The sequence below is a fragment of the Aplysia californica genome, unplaced genomic scaffold (genome assembly GCF_000002075.1).
Source record: "Aplysia californica isolate F4 #8 unplaced genomic scaffold, AplCal3.0 scaffold00003, whole genome shotgun sequence".
NCBI classification, from domain to species: Eukaryota; Metazoa; Mollusca; class Gastropoda; order Aplysiida; family Aplysiidae; genus Aplysia; species Aplysia californica.
Window position 1 is genome coordinate 2,139,645 of NW_004797273.1, and position 17,535 is coordinate 2,157,179.

The 17,535-nt window shown below is 36.9% G+C and overlaps 2 protein-coding genes across 2 annotated transcripts in view; one reads left to right on the forward strand and one right to left on the reverse strand.

The window, feature by feature from the left end:
- Positions 1-175: 175 nt before the first annotated feature.
- Positions 176-12,174, forward strand: LOC106011076 (apolipophorins). Its single transcript, XM_035968377.1, has 10 exons — positions 176-220; positions 1,057-1,207; positions 2,391-2,553; positions 3,909-4,078; positions 4,431-4,663; positions 5,401-5,512; positions 6,241-6,442; positions 7,188-7,344; positions 8,457-8,624; positions 11,624-12,174. The coding sequence occupies exons 1-10, from the start codon at positions 176-178 to the stop codon at positions 11,768-11,770; spliced, it is 1,548 nt and encodes a 515-aa protein (XP_035824270.1). The 3' UTR covers positions 11,771-12,174.
- An 873-nt stretch (positions 12,175-13,047) lies between these two features.
- LOC101852216 (probable alpha-ketoglutarate-dependent hypophosphite dioxygenase) overlaps positions 13,048-17,535 on the reverse strand; it is a gene marked incomplete in the record, with an annotated part of 9,924 nt that continues 5,436 nt past the window's right edge. Inside the window, 2 exon segments of the mRNA XM_013079199.2 lie at positions 13,048-14,380; positions 15,695-15,890. Coding sequence (XP_012934653.2) covers positions 14,224-14,380; positions 15,695-15,890 — 353 coding nt within the window.

Genomic DNA, 17,535 nt, shown 5'->3' on the forward strand with positions numbered 1-17,535 from the left:
TAGAATTGAAAAGAGAAAGCTAGTGTATCAGGGAATCAACAACAACATTATTGACTAGAACCAATATTTAGAATAAAGTCCACAAAGCACCTGATTAGTATCAAGGATACTGGGTTTTTAATTTTGTCTCAGGTGAAACGTTCAAATTAATTTTCTTCTAACTCATTGTGTTGTAATGGCTGCCTTGGACAAACTGCTTTGCTTTGGGGCTGAAAATTCAGTATTGGACACATCCATCTTCAAACAAATTCTCACCTGCTCCCTTTCAGATCCGAGGCACACACACCCACTGTTGATACACATTAACTTAATGATCTCTTTAAAAAACCTGTAGTATATATGGTCGCTTTTAAGGACAAGCGGGCTAACCCAGATTTCGGGGGTTTCCTGAAATCTTGACCGACACCAAAAGTGGGCATTGTTCTACCTATAATAGAAGTTTGGTTTCACTGGTGTGTATATTTATTCGGTTATAGAGAAAACTCTCCCTGTCTTTTCAAGAAACTGAACAAGGGGCAAAAACTTTACCTTAGATTTTCTCGAAACAGCATTTTTCGAGATAGCCCCCTTGTGCTTAAAAGCGACCATATGGTCGTTTGCATCTTGACAATGTAAAAGCAGTATGCATGATACAGCTTTTCCTGGGTGGTAGTCATAGACCGATTGGTTAGGTGCTTTGCTGTTGTTTGCAGGAGACTTATGTTCGATTCTTGAGTTGGGAGAAATTGTCCCTGACAGACAGGGTCAGAAGCCTGCCTTTTTAAAGACCTTTATTGGGGTGAAGGGGATGTAAAAACACATTAAAAAAAGAAAGAAATGTAAAGCATATAGAGGAAATAGATTGCCCAAGCACTGCTTCTCTCCCTTCAGATCTTAACTTTCTTGATATAGGCAGAACCAAAGAAAAGCATTTGATGCCACAAGTTTGCAGCAGCCTTTCAACATTTATCTCAGATTATAGCATTTAGTGTTTTCCAAGATGTTTGCATATTGAGCTTTGCTAAAATGACAGTTACATTTGACATGGATTTAAATAATTTTTAAAAAATTCCACAGAGATTGCCCCATACCACAGTAATTGAGAAGGAAGCTATAGCAGTGATAAAAAGAAAATTTGCTGGGCTGAAAAGGCCTGGTCAGGACATTGCAGTTATACTGGAGGGTCGACGAATCAAGACATTTGATGGACATGTTTTTGATTTCATTGGTAAATTAACATTTGTTTCTGAAAGTGAAAGTTATATGAGTATCATTCCAGCTGACTTGTTGTATACGAGTTTCTGCATTTTAAATTTAAGATCGATGTGTTAGTTGTTTTCCATAGTGTGGCAGGGTTTTGAAGTCGAGGTTCAAAAAGTTGTTTATTACCATGTGTTCTTTCCAAAAAAACCCTCATGAGTTCACTAGTTCCTTTTGGGGGTCAATTCTTTCTGATCTGATTTGCAGTCGTAATCTCAGTCTCATTGAGGACTGAAAGATTTGCGACATTGCATGCCTCTATCTTTATTAAATCCTTACTAAAATTTTTATGTTTGGAATGGTCTTTTTATTTTTATTGTTTGTAGTTTATATTTGTTGCTGTTTCGATAGTTATTTATTTCTGATTTGTATCTACCTCTATTTTGGGTAATTATTACACCTGTTGGTACCTCTCTTCAGTATCCTGATACTTTGGAATCTTTGACAGTATTGTTTATTTGCCACCAAGGGAAGACACATTATTTATAATCATTTTGAGCGTACTGAAGATCTCTGGCAAAATGTGTGTCACGACGAGGGAGAATCAGGAGCTAGTCAATTTTTTGGGCCTATGGAATTATTGGTATAATCTTAAAGCTTGTTCATTTGTCTTGCTTTTGATGAAAATATACCCATCTATCTTAAATAGAAGTAGACACGTTTTCAGTTGAAGAAATTGGGAGTCGTCTGGTTTCAGAGGTAAGGTTAGTAAGAAATTGGCCATCAAAGTTAGGTGACTTCGAAAGCTTGCGAGTCTTTGGAAACTGCAAATTTTAATCATTTTTCAGTTAAACCCACACAGAAATGTGTTTGTTAAATAGACATGAAGGTGTTGAGCCAAAATTTAAAAAAATAGATTAAAATTGCCAAATGAGCAGGAAAATGACGAGTGCCTGATTCCACCACAATACCTCACATATAATAAATTCATATCATCTATTGTTGGTAGCTTTGCCCTGTTATTAGTGCCCACAAATAAAATGTTAAAGCTTCAATTTTTGCATGACTTGTGAATTTGTATTTTAGCAGTATATCTTTGTGTATCAATTTTTTTTTGACATGCATGACTTGTGAATTTGTATTCAGCAGTATACCTCTGTGTATCAATGATAATTTTGACTCAGAGCAATATTTATGTTTTTCTTTTACAGAGCCTCTAAGGCGTCAGTGCACATATCTTCTTGGAGGGGACTTTAGGCTGGGAAAGTTTGCCTTGACTTACTCCAAGCAAGGACTGACGGCCGTTTCCTCTGATTCAGGAATAACTATTGCTAGAGATGGATCCTTGACTGCTATTGGAGGGAACAAAATTAAGTAAGTAAAGTTTGTTTTTCTCTTTTAAAAGAATATTTTTGATATATTTGCTGAGTCAAACAGGGAAAGCTGGATAAGAAGGAGAGGGGTTAAACAGCGGAGGGCAGATGTAGTAGTAGGAGCTTAATTAATTCTGCTTTATGTTTACTATTGCCAAAGTTTGTACTCATCAATAGTGTCAAGTAGGCTACTTTGTGTCTGATTCTAACTGTGTATTTTTTTTTTTGGTAAGTGTTTTACGGCGCTTGCAACTGCATAAGGTCATAATATGAGCGTGCGGGACACATTAAACTTTTTCAGTTGGTAGGAAATTTTAAATTTTGCCCAGGTGGCGGATGAAGCCTACTCTTATCGATTTTAGACCACCAAGGGATCTTTAACGTGGGCAACTTGCACATGGGCTTTCCAAGATTTTTCGCCCTTATCCGAGAAAGCTAGGTGTAGATCTTTCCTACCAGAAGATCAGGGATGTGGCTGAGAGACAGCAGAAAGAAGTAGCCAAGGAGTAGCAGTAGAAAAGCTGCAGAAAGAGTCGGGAGCCCAGAGGAGAGGTCAAAGGAGGTGAGGGTGTGGAGGCAGAAAGAGGAAAAGAAAGCAGACGACAGAACATTGCTAGAGAGCAGGAAAGGAGGTGAAAGGAGACAATTTTAGAGAAGAAAATTTTTCGGTCGTAACCCGGATTCGAACCCGGGACCTTTGAATGAGAGGCCAACACCTTAATCTCTAGGCCATGAGAGCCCCCTTCTAACTGTGTACCCATTAAATCAAGTCAAACACTTTTTTAGGGGAATAATATAGTTTCTTTTTTATTATCATCCAAAATTGCTCAAATTTTTTGTAGAGTAGGCCAATTCTGGTTATTTATTATATTATCACCAACTGTAATTACACATGTGATAACATAATTTCAGAGAAAAAAGTGTTGAACCTATTGTGACAGATACACTATTGGAGTCTGACACTAATCACATTTTTATCAAAGTTTCTATTAGCTTGGAATATTGAACAAAATTATGAAATAAAACGAATACGCCTGAGAAATAAGTAGGCTACTGTCTGAACTGGACACATTATACGTGCTTTACAAAACTGCTTCAAAACATATTTTGGAAGAGTATCCCTAGGAGCTATGAGAATTAGATATATATATTATTGGCATCACAGTGTTTACCTGTTTTATTTTGATGTTGAGCATTTTAGGGAAATTTTAAGGAAGAGAACAAAAGATTATGCCTATATGAATATATACATATATATATCTCTCCTTGGTAATGCTCAAGAATATTTTTTCCAAATACTTTTACGTTCTTCATACCTTCTGATGTGGTTTGGATCATTCAATAAATCCCTCACAGACATCTGCCGTACTCATCACCTGGCAAGGAACTGTCTGTACATTTGCAAAATGGAGAGCTTCACATGGACATTGTAGATGGACAAGCTAGAGTGACATTTGACTCTGATGGAGACTTTTTCATAGTGGAAATGAACAGGGACCTGAATAACGCTTCTTTGGGACTTTTGGGTAAGTATGCTGAAGATTTTTTACCTAAAAGGTTTCAGAGTTTTTTTTACTATTAGATTCCGATGTTGTAGTGCCGTAGTTTTACAACTTATCTTTTGTGTGGTGTTTTTCTTCATTGCCATTTGTCAAAACAATGTTCTGCTTTTTACTGAATGCTGCCTTTCACTCCCAAACAAGGGTACTTTAAGCTAAGTATTCTCATTAGACATGTTGCCGCGTAGGGTAATTATAATTATTATAATAATAATAACGATAGCATTTATACAGTGCATATCCATGCACTATGGCGTACTCTTTGAGTTTTGAAACTATTATTTATATAAACTTTTTTTTTTCAAAATTGAATCTACAGGCACGAACAATATGGAAAAAGGTGATGATCTGCGTTTGGCAGATGGCTCAATAGCAGATTCAGAGACGACACTTCAGGAGGACTACGAGTTGACGGGACACAAGAAGTGTCAATTGGGAGCTTCAAATAGCTCAGCCTGCACCAGATTTGACTACCCAACATGTATGAGTCTGTCCTCCAAGTGGCCTCAAGCGATTCCCTGCTTTCTGGTTCTGAATCCGCAGCCCTTCATTGTGAGTGAGCACAAAATTTGGATATGTTTTACTTCACTCACCCAGTGATTTACTTTCCTGCCAGTCAGTGTTTTTTTTGCTGATGCAGAATGTGTGGGATTTTTTAAAACTCTCCAGCTCTCATGAACAATTTTGTTTATTCAAATCAATTGGTAGTTGTAATATTGTTTGGTTTGAATGCAAAAATAGTTTTCACAGAGAGAGAGAGAGAGAGAGAGAGAGAGAGAGAGGAGAGGGGGAGGGGGGGGGGGCTATACTTGTTGAATGGTCTCTCTTTGTTCTCCAGTAGATTTTAACTGAAGAGTGACTTTTACTGAAAAGAAACCAGAACTGTCTAAATCCTGATGTGTTTTGTAACTGTTACTTTGTTTATTGTTTTATTTATTTCACAATAGTTCTGTTTCTTTTGATCAGTCTGCTCCATGAGTTCTTTTTTCTTTCCAACTCACTCTGAGGAAATTTTTGTAAGCCTTTCATGTTCAATCAAAATGTCCTTTTGAAGTTTGGCTATACTGGCCTTCATGAACCTATGTTAATGTAAAAATAATCCTGAACTTTTGACCGGCTTCATGTGATTAGGAAAGTAAAACATATTCAGTTTTTATAGTCTTGAGTTTGTATTTTTCTAATTTTCTTGGAGTCGAATCTGTCTCAGTAAACATTTTGCTCTGTGTCAATTTTTTATGAGATTACTCATGACTCTTTTATTTGTTTCTGTTTACTTTTACCTCTTGTAGCTTCAGTGTCAGCAGGATGAGTGTCAAGGTCGCTCTGGTTGTAGGGCTGTCAAAGCTTACCTGACTGCCTGCCGTCACAGTGGCGTCACCGTGGAGACTCCAAAGCCTTGCGGTAGGTGGCGCCCCCCCCCCCCATCCCCTAAATTGCTGAGATCTTTGATCGTTTTTGCTGGGATAGAAGTTAACCCATCTTGGTACTAATGCACAGTAGAGTTCGCTCAAATTGAACATGGTTTATCAGAAAACGGGTAAATTAATGACAGAAAAGAAATTCCCCATATTTTTTTTCTTTCTATTCAGGCAACCTCTGTAAACTGAAAACACTGCTTAACCAAACAAAATGTGGTAGTCCTGCAGGGGGTCATTTTGCACCCCTGGGGTTGCATTCTTCTCATTTTAGAATACTTCTAGGGCAAGTATTTCTCAAAAAATCATTTTGACAGACTGCTATGCAAAGCGTACAGATCGGATTAACGAGTAATTTCCTCTTTGGAAACTGGTGTCACAGAGTTCCCCACGTCGTGTGGATACGATAGTAAAATACGAAGTATGGATAGGGTTAAGCAGACTCCACTGTGTTTTTAAAAAAAATTGAGATGATTGAGCGTTTGACATTCCAACACAGGATTTTAGGGATATGAAAACCCTTTGTGAATTAGTGTACCAATGTAAATTGTATGTAGAACAGAGATGATGCCCGAAAGTGATAGGAAATAACCAGCCTTACATATGAAATAGATGACACCTTGATAAGATGCAGTTATGAGTTGCATTAGTGTTGAGAATGTTGAGAACATTTTATTTTAACTGCTTTAAAAACTGGGCTACTATCTTTTTCAGTTGAGTGTCCAGTAAAGTCGAAGCTATTGGACATAGTTGTTGTCCAGTCACTGCACACTGCGGTTACGACAGAGAGTGACTTTATGATGACGGCTCGCCATCTTGCTCACAGTTTAGAAGACATGGATTTGCGAGTGGGAGTTGTCTCATACGGAGGGAAAGGAGAGGACCTGGAGCCCAAAGCTCATCTCATCAATGGAAAGTGAGAGAATTCACTTAATTCTAAAGTGAATAAATTAAATTTTCTAAGGCAGACAGTGAGATTTAACCTAAAAATTGTCCTTTTATAGTTAATTTTTCGAAAAGATGGTTGCCTGCTTTATAAAGATCCAGACCATATTGGAAAATGGGGGTACTGAATAAAACTGAAATCTGCTGAAGGGTAAGTAGGCGAATGTCATGTTGACTCATGATCGTATAAGATTATGAATAATGAAAGGTGGAAGCTCATTCCACATTTAAGGAGTCTTGCAACATTTTTTAATGAACAGAAGGTTTCTTTAATCTTGTACTACACTTTGTCTTCATTTACATTTCAATGGCTGGATGCAAGGCTCTGATAAATGTCATTTTACACTTAAACATTTGTCAGATTTTTTGCACCTTGCCATTGATTTTTACTTGATAATCAAACAAGAAATGCCTTCCCTACTTGAAATTGCACACTATTTTTGTAAGAGACTGAGGCAAAGACGTATAAAGGTTTTTTTTTTACTTCTGAGCAACTAATGAGTAATAAGTTCAAATGAAATTTCTTTAGTGATGTACTGATACGGATAGTGGTTTGTCTGAGAACATGTTAATTGAATGTTAGTTGAGCTTGTTACCTTTTCATGTATGGTTTATGTTGTCACTTCGATGTCTTCAATTTGTGTCATGTTCTTTTTTTTACTGGATTGCCTGAAATGTTATTAAATTTGTTTTGCTCATGTTCATTACCATGACAGGTTGTTTGAGAGAGCTGGGAAGATGCGAAAACCACAGAATGTGTCAATTCAGGGAGGAGATTTGGCAACAAACGCTTCTGATGCCTTGAAAATTGCAGCACAATACCCATTCAGATCCCAAGCTACAAGAGCTGTAGTTCTTGTCCACCCTTATGAGGTTAGTACATCTCTTCCATACTCTATGAGTTCACACTTTAAGAATAATTTGTTGTGCATATTATATGCCTGCAGGCGCATGTGCTCATACACATGCACAGACACGTACACAAACACACATTCATGCTCTCACTCATACACTTACATACCCTTTGACACTCAATAGTTTTTCTTCCTCAGAGCACCAGTAGGTTGTTTGTTTCTTTTTTAAATCTGAATATGGAGTCTTAAAGTAAAATGAAAATGGATTTAATTAAAGATTTTTCCAGTTCATATGTCTTTGAAGAAAAAACAAATGTGCTTGTTGACATTGTTCTTTTATTACTCAACACGGTTGATTTGATCTGATAAAGAAGTCAAAAGTTCTTTTTGTATTATATCCTGTAAAGTTTCTGGGACTTATCCTCTCTGACACAATTTATGAGGGGAAAAATCAGCTGCTGTTGTGGACAAGTTGATTTAGGTGCTCAAAATGCATAAGCAGCGGTTTAGTTGCTGCATGGACATGTCTGTAATGATAAACATAGACAAAAACTTGCATAAATGTTTGTAGCACAAATCCCTGCTTGAAAGAAGACTTTCCTTTTTTTACAATTTACCATTGTCTGGATATACTCTGGAACATTCCAAAACATTATCAGCTTTCTGGGAAGCATTACGACACAAAATGTCATTTTAAACACCAATTCTGGATATACTCTGGAACATTCCAAAACATTATCAGCTTTCTGGGAAGCATTATGACACAAAATGTCATTTTAAACACTAATTCTGGATATACTCTGTAACATTCCAAAACATTCTCAGCTTTCTGGGAAGCACTATGACACAAAATGTCATTTTAAACACTAACATACTGATCTGATAAAAACTTTCATTGTCTTAGCCAAGAATCCAACAGGGTGAAGTGAGGAACATTTTTGTAAACCATCTTTCCTGTGGACGTCACATCGAACTTCAAGGGAGAGTTGAGGCAATTATCTTATGGTTGCAAGTCTAGCAGTCTCGCCTCTGGATTACTGACACTGCATATACTACATATATATATACATTAGCCGTCATAGATTTATATTTACATATATTTTTTTCATACTCTTATGCTTATCATTGCAGTGGAAATGTCCTGAAGAAGACAATGAAGAACTGACAGCGCTATTCAAACAAAAACATACTGTTCTCATAGCCTCTGCAAACTTTCCTGAATTTTCTGACGACAAAGTTTTTGGCCTTTGGTCCAATGGCAAAGTAATTGGGAAAGGAAAACATGTCAACCCCCCTAAGGTAAGTACATTCTTTTATGTATCTGTGTTGTGCCTCATCATTTAGGTTTGGAGTGTGGCAGCATCCCCTGTAAGTAAAGTATTTTACAATCTGTTTCCTTATTACAACACAAATTCCAATACTTAAGAAGCATCACCATCACTTTGAGTATTTTAAGTCACTAGTAAGTTTAGTAATTTTAAAAGAAAAATGTGTTTTGTTTGTTGTTGAATTAAATTTTTTTTTTAGATTTGCATTCACGTCTAGTACTTAATTCGCTTTGCAAAGAGTATTGTAAGGTCTACCACTTTGCTTCTTTTTTCTCCAAAAAGTCTTCCTCTCAAGGTTAATTAAATGTATATTGATGGTAATAGGAATGTATTTTATATTTTGCACGTCTAGTTATATAATTGAAGTTAGATGTATTATAGCAGTACCCAAAAAATCTCTTGCACATCCCCCCTTTGTCCCATACATTTCCTATATTCCTACAACGAGTACATTTGAGTTCATCTTGCGAGACAAAATCTGAAAACACATGTAAGGATATACCTTAGACTGTTTTTTTTCTTCTCTAATTTCAAGGAAAGTAGGATGAACGAAGTGGTATAGACAGCTAGTGAAAAGTTCATTAAAAAATATTATTTTTGAAAGTTAGTAGTGATCAGACCACACAGGCCACAGTTAAGCACTTGCAGTCTTCACATTGATTTTAATGAGCACAATAAAATATAAGGGGGTTAGTTTGTGACAACAAAATTTTGCTATTTCTGTACCAGTTACCTCTTTCAGACCCTACACAAGTTGAAAAAAACCATTTGTGTCACGATGCCGTGGAATCAGGTGCTCATTAATATTTGGCCACGTGCAGTTATTGGTAATACCTGAAAGTTTGTACATTTGCCTTGTTTTCAACCCCCTAAAAAAGTTGAGATATTTGCGTTTGAAGCAGGTGGGGTCGCCTGATTTCAAAGGAAAAATTACCGAGAAAATGGCTGTCAAAGTTAGGTGACTTCCAAAGCTTGAGAGTCTTTGCAAACTGCAAAATTATATTTTTTGTGACTTTAACAACATTTTACAGTAAAATCCAAACATTGTTTTTTAAATGGAAGTACAAGGTAGTGAGCCCCCCAAAAGATTTGATAAAAATGGTCAAAACTGCGTAAAAATGCCAGTTTCTTCAATTCTATAATTTTGCCAAGTGCCCAATTTCCCCACGCTGCCTCACATTTTATTTCCATTTGCCGTAACTCATTAGCTACGCCGAGCCGTGGGGGGGGGGGGGGGGCGGCGCGGCTAAAGTGGCGTCAGTACGCTAAGCCGCCCCCGGCAGCTCGAGAACTGATCTTCAATTTTAGCTTAGATTCTATTCCAATCCACATATCCATGTTAAAATAAAGGTCATAATATAATGTTGACTTCCGGGTCAAGTATTTCCACTGAAAATCGGAAATTTAGATCGAAGGGGCTAGACGTACTTAAGTAGACTGCCAGTCTAGCCGTACTTAGATTTAGGTTTGGCCCTATCGACTCAAGCCTGTTAAGTACACAGGTCTCATTAGATCTAGATCTAGTAATTATTCAAGTTCAAATACATGCAAGTCAGTAAGGCACCTTTTGGTTTTGTCTGAAATACAAATACTTTAGGCATTGCAAACTAAAAATTTCATTTACAATTCAGCCATCAATATTAAGTATGGCTAGCCTGACAGTCTAGCTGTCCTTAAGTACGGCTAGCCTGGCTGTCTACCCGTACTTAAGTACGGCTAGACTGCCAGTCTAGCCGTACTTATCTTAGGCCCTATTAAAACATTAGAAAACAGGAGGGTTAAAATACATGCACTTTCATTGAGGCACCTGGTTTCGTCTCAAATACAAATCTAAAGTTTAGGTACTGCACACTAAAAATGAATATTTACAATTAAGTAGGCCTATTTTTTGTAAATGGTCAGTCTAGCCATCATATTAAGAATAAATACGTTCTTAAATATGGCTAGACTGCCAGTCTAGCCGTCATTAAGTACGGCTAGCCTCTTCCAATTTAGATTCAGTTTTGAAACGCGATTTCGTAGTTTATTCGATTTTGTTTTATCGCGATGCCAGAATTATAGCCCGGACACCAGTCTTAGTAATTTTAAACAACAAAATCTATCATTATTTTGCCCACTAAAGAAATGTAGGACTCTTTTTTATAATATTGATACAATTGGACTCATATTGCCAATGCACTGTTATTGAGAAATCAATATTTTTGAGTGCTAGATCTAGGTCTAGATCTAAATTGTCAAAATATTTTTTTCTCCCCAAAATCACTACTTTTTAATGAAATTACACAAAAAGTGCCACTCAAGACATGTATAGATTTATTCCAAATGCAATTCTTAATAATTCCATAAGATACGAGTGGGTTTTTTTCTGTTTGTGATCGTTTTTCAAGATTATTAATTTTTAATTTTTTTTTCAATATCGGATGTTATGTTCAAAATGTACAAATATTATGGAATGTAGGTAAATAACTGCAAACTTTTCGATATTTTCCAGTTCTATATTCATTTATGGTTATATTGATGTTTCATTTGACTAGGTGCAAACATATTTTCTGATTTTCACCAAAGATTATTATTTTTTTATTTTCAAATTTTATCTGCATCCAATCAAAATTGTGTTGCATAATCGTGTCTTACCGGAACCAAAGTTGAAAAATACATAAATAAACATTACAGATGTATTCTACAAACCATACTGAAAATGTTGGTATATAATAATATGTTGATATTTATTTGAATTTGTGGCCCCAAAGACCTTTTAACTGCCCACTAGTCATCATCTCATTCGCCCTCAAGCCGAAAATAATACGTAGCGAATGAGTTAACAAAAGCAGTTTTGTTCCTTGTGATCAAATAAAAATGAAATAAAAATACTGTTTTAATCATAATTTCATGTTCATTACATGGTCAGATAAATAGTGTTTGAAGTGAAATGGATAAACATTTGGCTTGTTTGTTTTTGGTTGTTTTCAGGATGATTACAGTAAATTAGTGAAGTCAACTGGTGGAATGTGGTTGGACCTGGGCATTTTACATCATGGTCAAGGATACAAAATGAAGTACATTACAAAAAGCGTGCGGCAACTGTGGAAACGAGACTACTTGGGCTGCAGTCCCTAAAACTTGGTGTTGAAATTTGGCCAACCGATTTGTGTTCTCTTCTCCGAGGTGTTGTCTTGGCATTCCTGGGTTGTTGTTTTTGTTTTTGGAATAATTTTTGTTTTGTATTTTGGGGGTGAGACATTGGAGTAAACATTAATGTTTTACTTGTTGTTTTTTTTTAGCCTTGTTTTGAATTTTGAAACTTTCGTTTTGAGGAGGATACTGTTATAATATTCCCCAGCTGTTTTTTTTAAAGGAAAGTTTATTGCTCGATGTTGTGAATAAGGAAAGCCTAACTCGTCACATTTTAAAATTATCTATATAGTCCTGGTCTTTAAGATAAAATTTACCCCCCAGGGCGGTGCTGAAGTGTCTTTAGGCCATTGCCAAAGGGGGGGACATTAAACATGTCTTATGCACAGTAGAATTGTAATTGTAAATGGGCTGATTCATCAGTGTCATGCTCATAACTGTGCCTGAACTGCAACAGGGAACTGCTCCTTTTTCTTTCCTAATCCTTACTATCGTCGTTTTTCCTCTATTTCTTTTGTTTGTTTATCACACTCTTGTGACCCGCTATTTCCGGGGTGCCTTGATCGTTGAAGAAGACCTTGTGCTGTTGAAGCTAGAGAGGTGAGCAGAGTTGGCCTGATTCCTTGTAAAGTCTTCTCAATTGACATCCTTCTCTTGGCGCTCATATGGCCTTATGCAGTTGCAAACGCCATAAAACCTCTACTAAAACAAAGATGCAACTTTATGTGTTTATATTAGATGTGTCTGTGTTTTTCCATGGAAAAGTACATGTAGCAGTGTCTATAAACTTTTCTTTACCTCAAGAGCATTTGAAGGGCACATTTTTTTACCTGCAATTATATATTAAAGGAATGAAATGTAAGAATTTTACCAGCTCATCATGTCAGTATGTTTTTCAAGGTAAAATGAAACTAGCAATCATGATTGATAATGTTTTCTAACGGGTGTATAGGAATTTTATTCTCTCTTTTCAATTTTCTTCTTCTTCGTCTTCTTCTTCTTCTTCCTCCTCCTCCTCCTCCTCCTCCTCCTCCATGCACACACACACACACACACACACATGCACACACACATGCACACACTCACACAAAAATACATACGTGCATACCTACATACTTGCTTTCATACATGCACACATACACACTAAACATACACAATATATACAACCACACATATTTGCACACAAACACAATCACACACACAACATACTCTTTATAATTAGGCCTGTCAGTCTCAGCAGTAATGAATGACAAAGGAAGACATTTGTTTGGTCTTTTTTTATTGTTAAAGCCACTATACAAGACCTTGATATTCAGTACAACTTGTCCCCCAAAGATGTTATTGAAAGTGACAAGAACGGGAGCAGCAAAGAACAAAACAAAACAAAACCACAGAAAAACTTCACAATTAATTTGGTCGAATATATAGATAATTTCATTTTGTAACAAATAACTTTATGTAACTTATATGATCATTGATTTTACTTTTTAAAAAAGTTTACCCTGTAAAATGGAAACCTGAATTATTCTATTGATTTCAGAATATCATAAAATTATGTCAGTCAGTATTGTCTGACCACAGAGGGGTGTTTATCTTATTGTTGTGGCCTTCATCACAAGGCAGGGAGAAATAAATAAACATAAATGGCAGGAAATATGAATACATTGTGTTATATAAGCTAGTACATGCTACGCATCCCAGCAATGAAACTAGTAAAATTCTCTAATAGTAATAGTCATGTTGACCTAAAAAAGCCTAAGCATTATATTTCCTCCCTCTTCCTCCTGAGAATGTATATGGACAGTTTTGTCAATGGGCAATACCATTCACATTATTATATGCTTTTTTTCATCTCTCTTAAACTGTTATTGAAATAATGCAGTATAGCCAAGTTGTTCTTTGTGTAATGTTCTACATCTGGTAGATGACTTTTTTTCATGTAAACTTTCTTTATTTTTGTATTTTTAAAATGAGAGACTAGCTCTCTGTGCTGCTGATGTATGGAAATATTATTGTGTGCAGAATTATTTGTTGAGTTTAAAATATGATATGTCTTACTGTAACATGCTTTTATGCTTACGACAAAGGGAAACCATCCCTGAGAACATACACATAGGAAGGACAGGGATATAATAATGAAACTTTTTAAAATGCTGTCATCATTTTATCATTATCATAAATGTTCTTTTAAAAACTTCATTGTACATCCATATCCATTGTTAAGGGAAATAAACTTTTCAAATAAGTAATAGACTCATCTCGTTATTCCTGATCCACCATGAGTATTTTCTGTCAATTGACATTAAAAGGAGTAAAGGGAGGAAACGCTTTTAAAGCAAAATGGGGACTGGACTGATACTGATTGGAAATTTTAAATGTCGTGAAAATGATGTGGGTACCGTAATCTCTTCTTGTCAAGGATTCATTTGGTTTTGCATTTATTCCCGCCAGTTGTACCATGCTGGTGCGTGGTCCTCAAAGTTCTGTGACTCATTCACTCCACTCACGAGCACAGTGGCGGGGAAGGAACGGGGACGGTTGGGATCCTCGATGGGTTTCGCATCCGTAGACACGTAGCGGATGACGTAGCCACACCTGTGTTGGACAAGGAAGATATTGTTGAATGGTCATTACATTATTTGGTCGCTTTCATTTTAGGGACAAGCGGGCTAACCCAGATTCCATGGGTTTCCAGAAATCTTGATCTACACCATAAGTGGGCATTGACCTACCTATAGGAGAAGTTTGGTTTCACTGGTGTGTATATTTGTTTGGTTACAGAGAAAAATCTCCTTGTCTTTTAATATAACTGAATAAGGGTCCAAAAACTTTAACTTTGATTTTCTCAAAACAGCATTTTTCGGGATATGGGTAGACTTGGGAAGTTGTCATTTGTTCAGGTGATTAAGTCTTGGACAGGTAGCGGCTGGAGTAAGTTCGTTTGTGAAGCTGTGACAATTTACCCACTTCTGGACTACACAATGATAAACCTTTGAAGTGCTACCCTTTTACAGGATAAAGCAGTTAGAATATATAGAGTGGATGAAGCTAGAGCCAGAATATAATTTTTTTTAAATGGAAGTAGTAGGCCTACATACCGTGAGGCACAGATAACGCAAACACGGACAATGCAAAATCACATATATCTCGTGCAGTTTGCCTTTCCATTATAACTGACATCTCGTTAATTTTTCGTTTTCAGTCAACCGGAATTATGGATCTATCAAACACACATAAAAATATGTCAATCCCTAACGTGTTTGAGAGGACTGTAGTTCCCATAGGAATTTCAATTTTTACTGATGGTATTATAATTATACTTTCAGTGTCGATATGATGCATCCTGTGTGCCCACTCTGATTGAAGATAGAAATGTCAAAACTTGACAATGACAATGAGAATCTTTATTCATCTCGCAGGGAGAAATTTGTCTTAGTCGTTAACAATGGCAGTAGACGTTACAAAGATTAGGTGTACTCACGCTTACATTCACAACAAGACAGGACAATAGTAAATACACAACAACCCGCTCCATAAAACAATATCTCTCTCTCTCTGTCTCTGTCTCTTGTCTCTCTCTGTCTCTGTCTCTTGTCTCTCTCTCTCTCTCTCTCTCTCTCTCTCTCTCTCTCTCTCTCTCTCTCTCTCTCTCTTTCTCTCTCTGTTTCATTTGTAGCACTGTGTGTTCAGTAACATCACTGCAGTTGGTACAAATGAATTTCTTTCTGTCTGTTCTTGCTTTTTGGTTAATGTATCGTTTAATGCGGGTAGATAGTTGAAATTCCAATGTCAGTAGGTACTATGGTCACTAAGCATTATTTCCGCCTTATTTAAAACGTTTGTTTTGTGCGGATATTCAAAGTTACTTAGGTCTCTAACAATTGTTCTTTGGTGCCTTTCTGAACTTGCCTTCTCCTGTTAGAGCGGTTGGTCCCACTGCCATGCACAAGGTGGCCATGATGAAGAGACATCTGGCCTGCCTTCAGGGGGCAGAATTCCGCCTTACTGATGTCGTACAGATTTTCAGGGATGGCCTGGTTTGAGGAGAGTAAATTCCCTTCTTTTGATTCTATCACATGCTCCAGGATACCACTTTTGTGAGTGCCTGAGGAATGAAGAATGACAGATAAATGTGAGTAAGTCTTCAACTGACTCATCAACGTATCTGAAAATATTTGAGAATGTCTTCCTCTTTAAACGACTGCTCAAGAAACCTTTATACATAATTTTGTATATCCTACATAAAAGAAAAAAAACAGCATCCATTAAGAAACTACATACCGTCTCTTTGTTTTGGAAACACAAATGCTTACAGCAGAAATAAAAGAAGAAAAAAAGATCTGAACACCTTTCATCAATAGAAGGCAAAATATATATATCCCCTGCCCCCTATAAAAAAAGATGTTTGTAGCTTTTCTTGAAGTTTCTTGAAATAAGCTGACGACAGTACACCACACCCTGAAGCAGGGACTTTTTTTCAACGAGCAAGTTAAGAAACCAAAATGTATGAACACTTTGCCTTTAAGAATGGCTCCCTCAAGTCAAAATAGTTGTTTATTTATTTATTTATTTATTCATTCTTTTATTTATTTATTCATTGTTTGTTTGTTCATTCATTTATATATTCTTTTATCCATTTATTTATTCGTTTATTTATTTTAGTTTGAATTCTGTGCTTTAGTTGATTCTAAGAGCGGAGGTTCATTATACTAGAGTTGTTCTTGTCTTCCCATCTTGATCCTTTCCACAACTATAAGAACCAAACGACTGAGGTGAGTTTTACGCTCACCCTTATATTTGATCATCTTCAGAGGCAGCCTTCTTATTTATTCCGTCAAGGAGTTCTTTTTAAAAATATTGTAAGTGTTTTTACGCCCCCAGCGAGAGAAGTAGGTCATTTAGGAGACAAGCTTTGGCCCTGCTAACCTGGGCAGATGAGAGTGCGTCCCAGGAGATACAGCGAGATACTCCATTCAAATTCTTCTCTCACAATTTATTTGTTTATTTATTTATTTATTTATTTATTTATTTATTTATTTATTTATTTATTTATTTATTTATCTTACTTTGAAATTCTGTGCTTTAGTTGATCCTGAGAGCGAGGTACTCAGTAAACATTCTCCCCACACAAGAATAGATCACAGGCATGTTGTGTTCTGGCTGCGATGGTGAAGTGTCTAACCGATGCACCACAGACGCTGGTCACCCAAGGAAGTTAATGTCCTTGTGGTCAGCCCAAAGACTTATCAGCATCTCAGCCGAATTGGAGTAAAGCAGTCTGCTGCCTGCCCACTATGTGACTACCCCTCAGAGACAGTGGAACATCATCTGTTCTGTTGTAGAAAACTAACCGATCTGAGGGGATGTTTTCTTCCCAAGCTACCCCACACATCTAACTGCCTCTACTCCTCAAGACAACAATTAAAACAGATATGCAGCTATTACAGAATGGCATCATGCAGAAGAGTTAACGCTCAGATGCTACTACGGATCGCTAACAACAGCAATAACAACCACAACAACAACCACAATATGTCCATTGTGCAGCGAGGAGCCCCAAGATATGGAGCACTGGCGACAGAGATGTCCGCCACGGAGGTCCGGCGGTGGCATCTCTTTGGGGAGGATTCAGGGAGGTTTAACTGCCTCACCCGCTACCCAAGGGAGGCGGTAGCCCTGGCGAAGAGCACGCTCTTCGGGGCTCCAAACATTTCAAACAGATAGTCTACCACACACACACACAACAACAA

Coding starts and splice junctions, on each gene's coding strand:
- LOC106011076 (XM_035968377.1), top strand. CDS start 176: ATGGCTGCCTTGGACAAACTGCTTTGCTTTGGGGCTGAAAATTCA. Junction 7,345..8,456: donor TTCTTGTCCACCCTTATGAG/GTTAGTACATCT, acceptor TTATCATTGCAG/TGGAAATGTCCTGAAGAAGA. Junction 8,625..11,623: donor AACATGTCAACCCCCCTAAG/GTAAGTACATTC, acceptor GGTTGTTTTCAG/GATGATTACAGTAAATTAGT.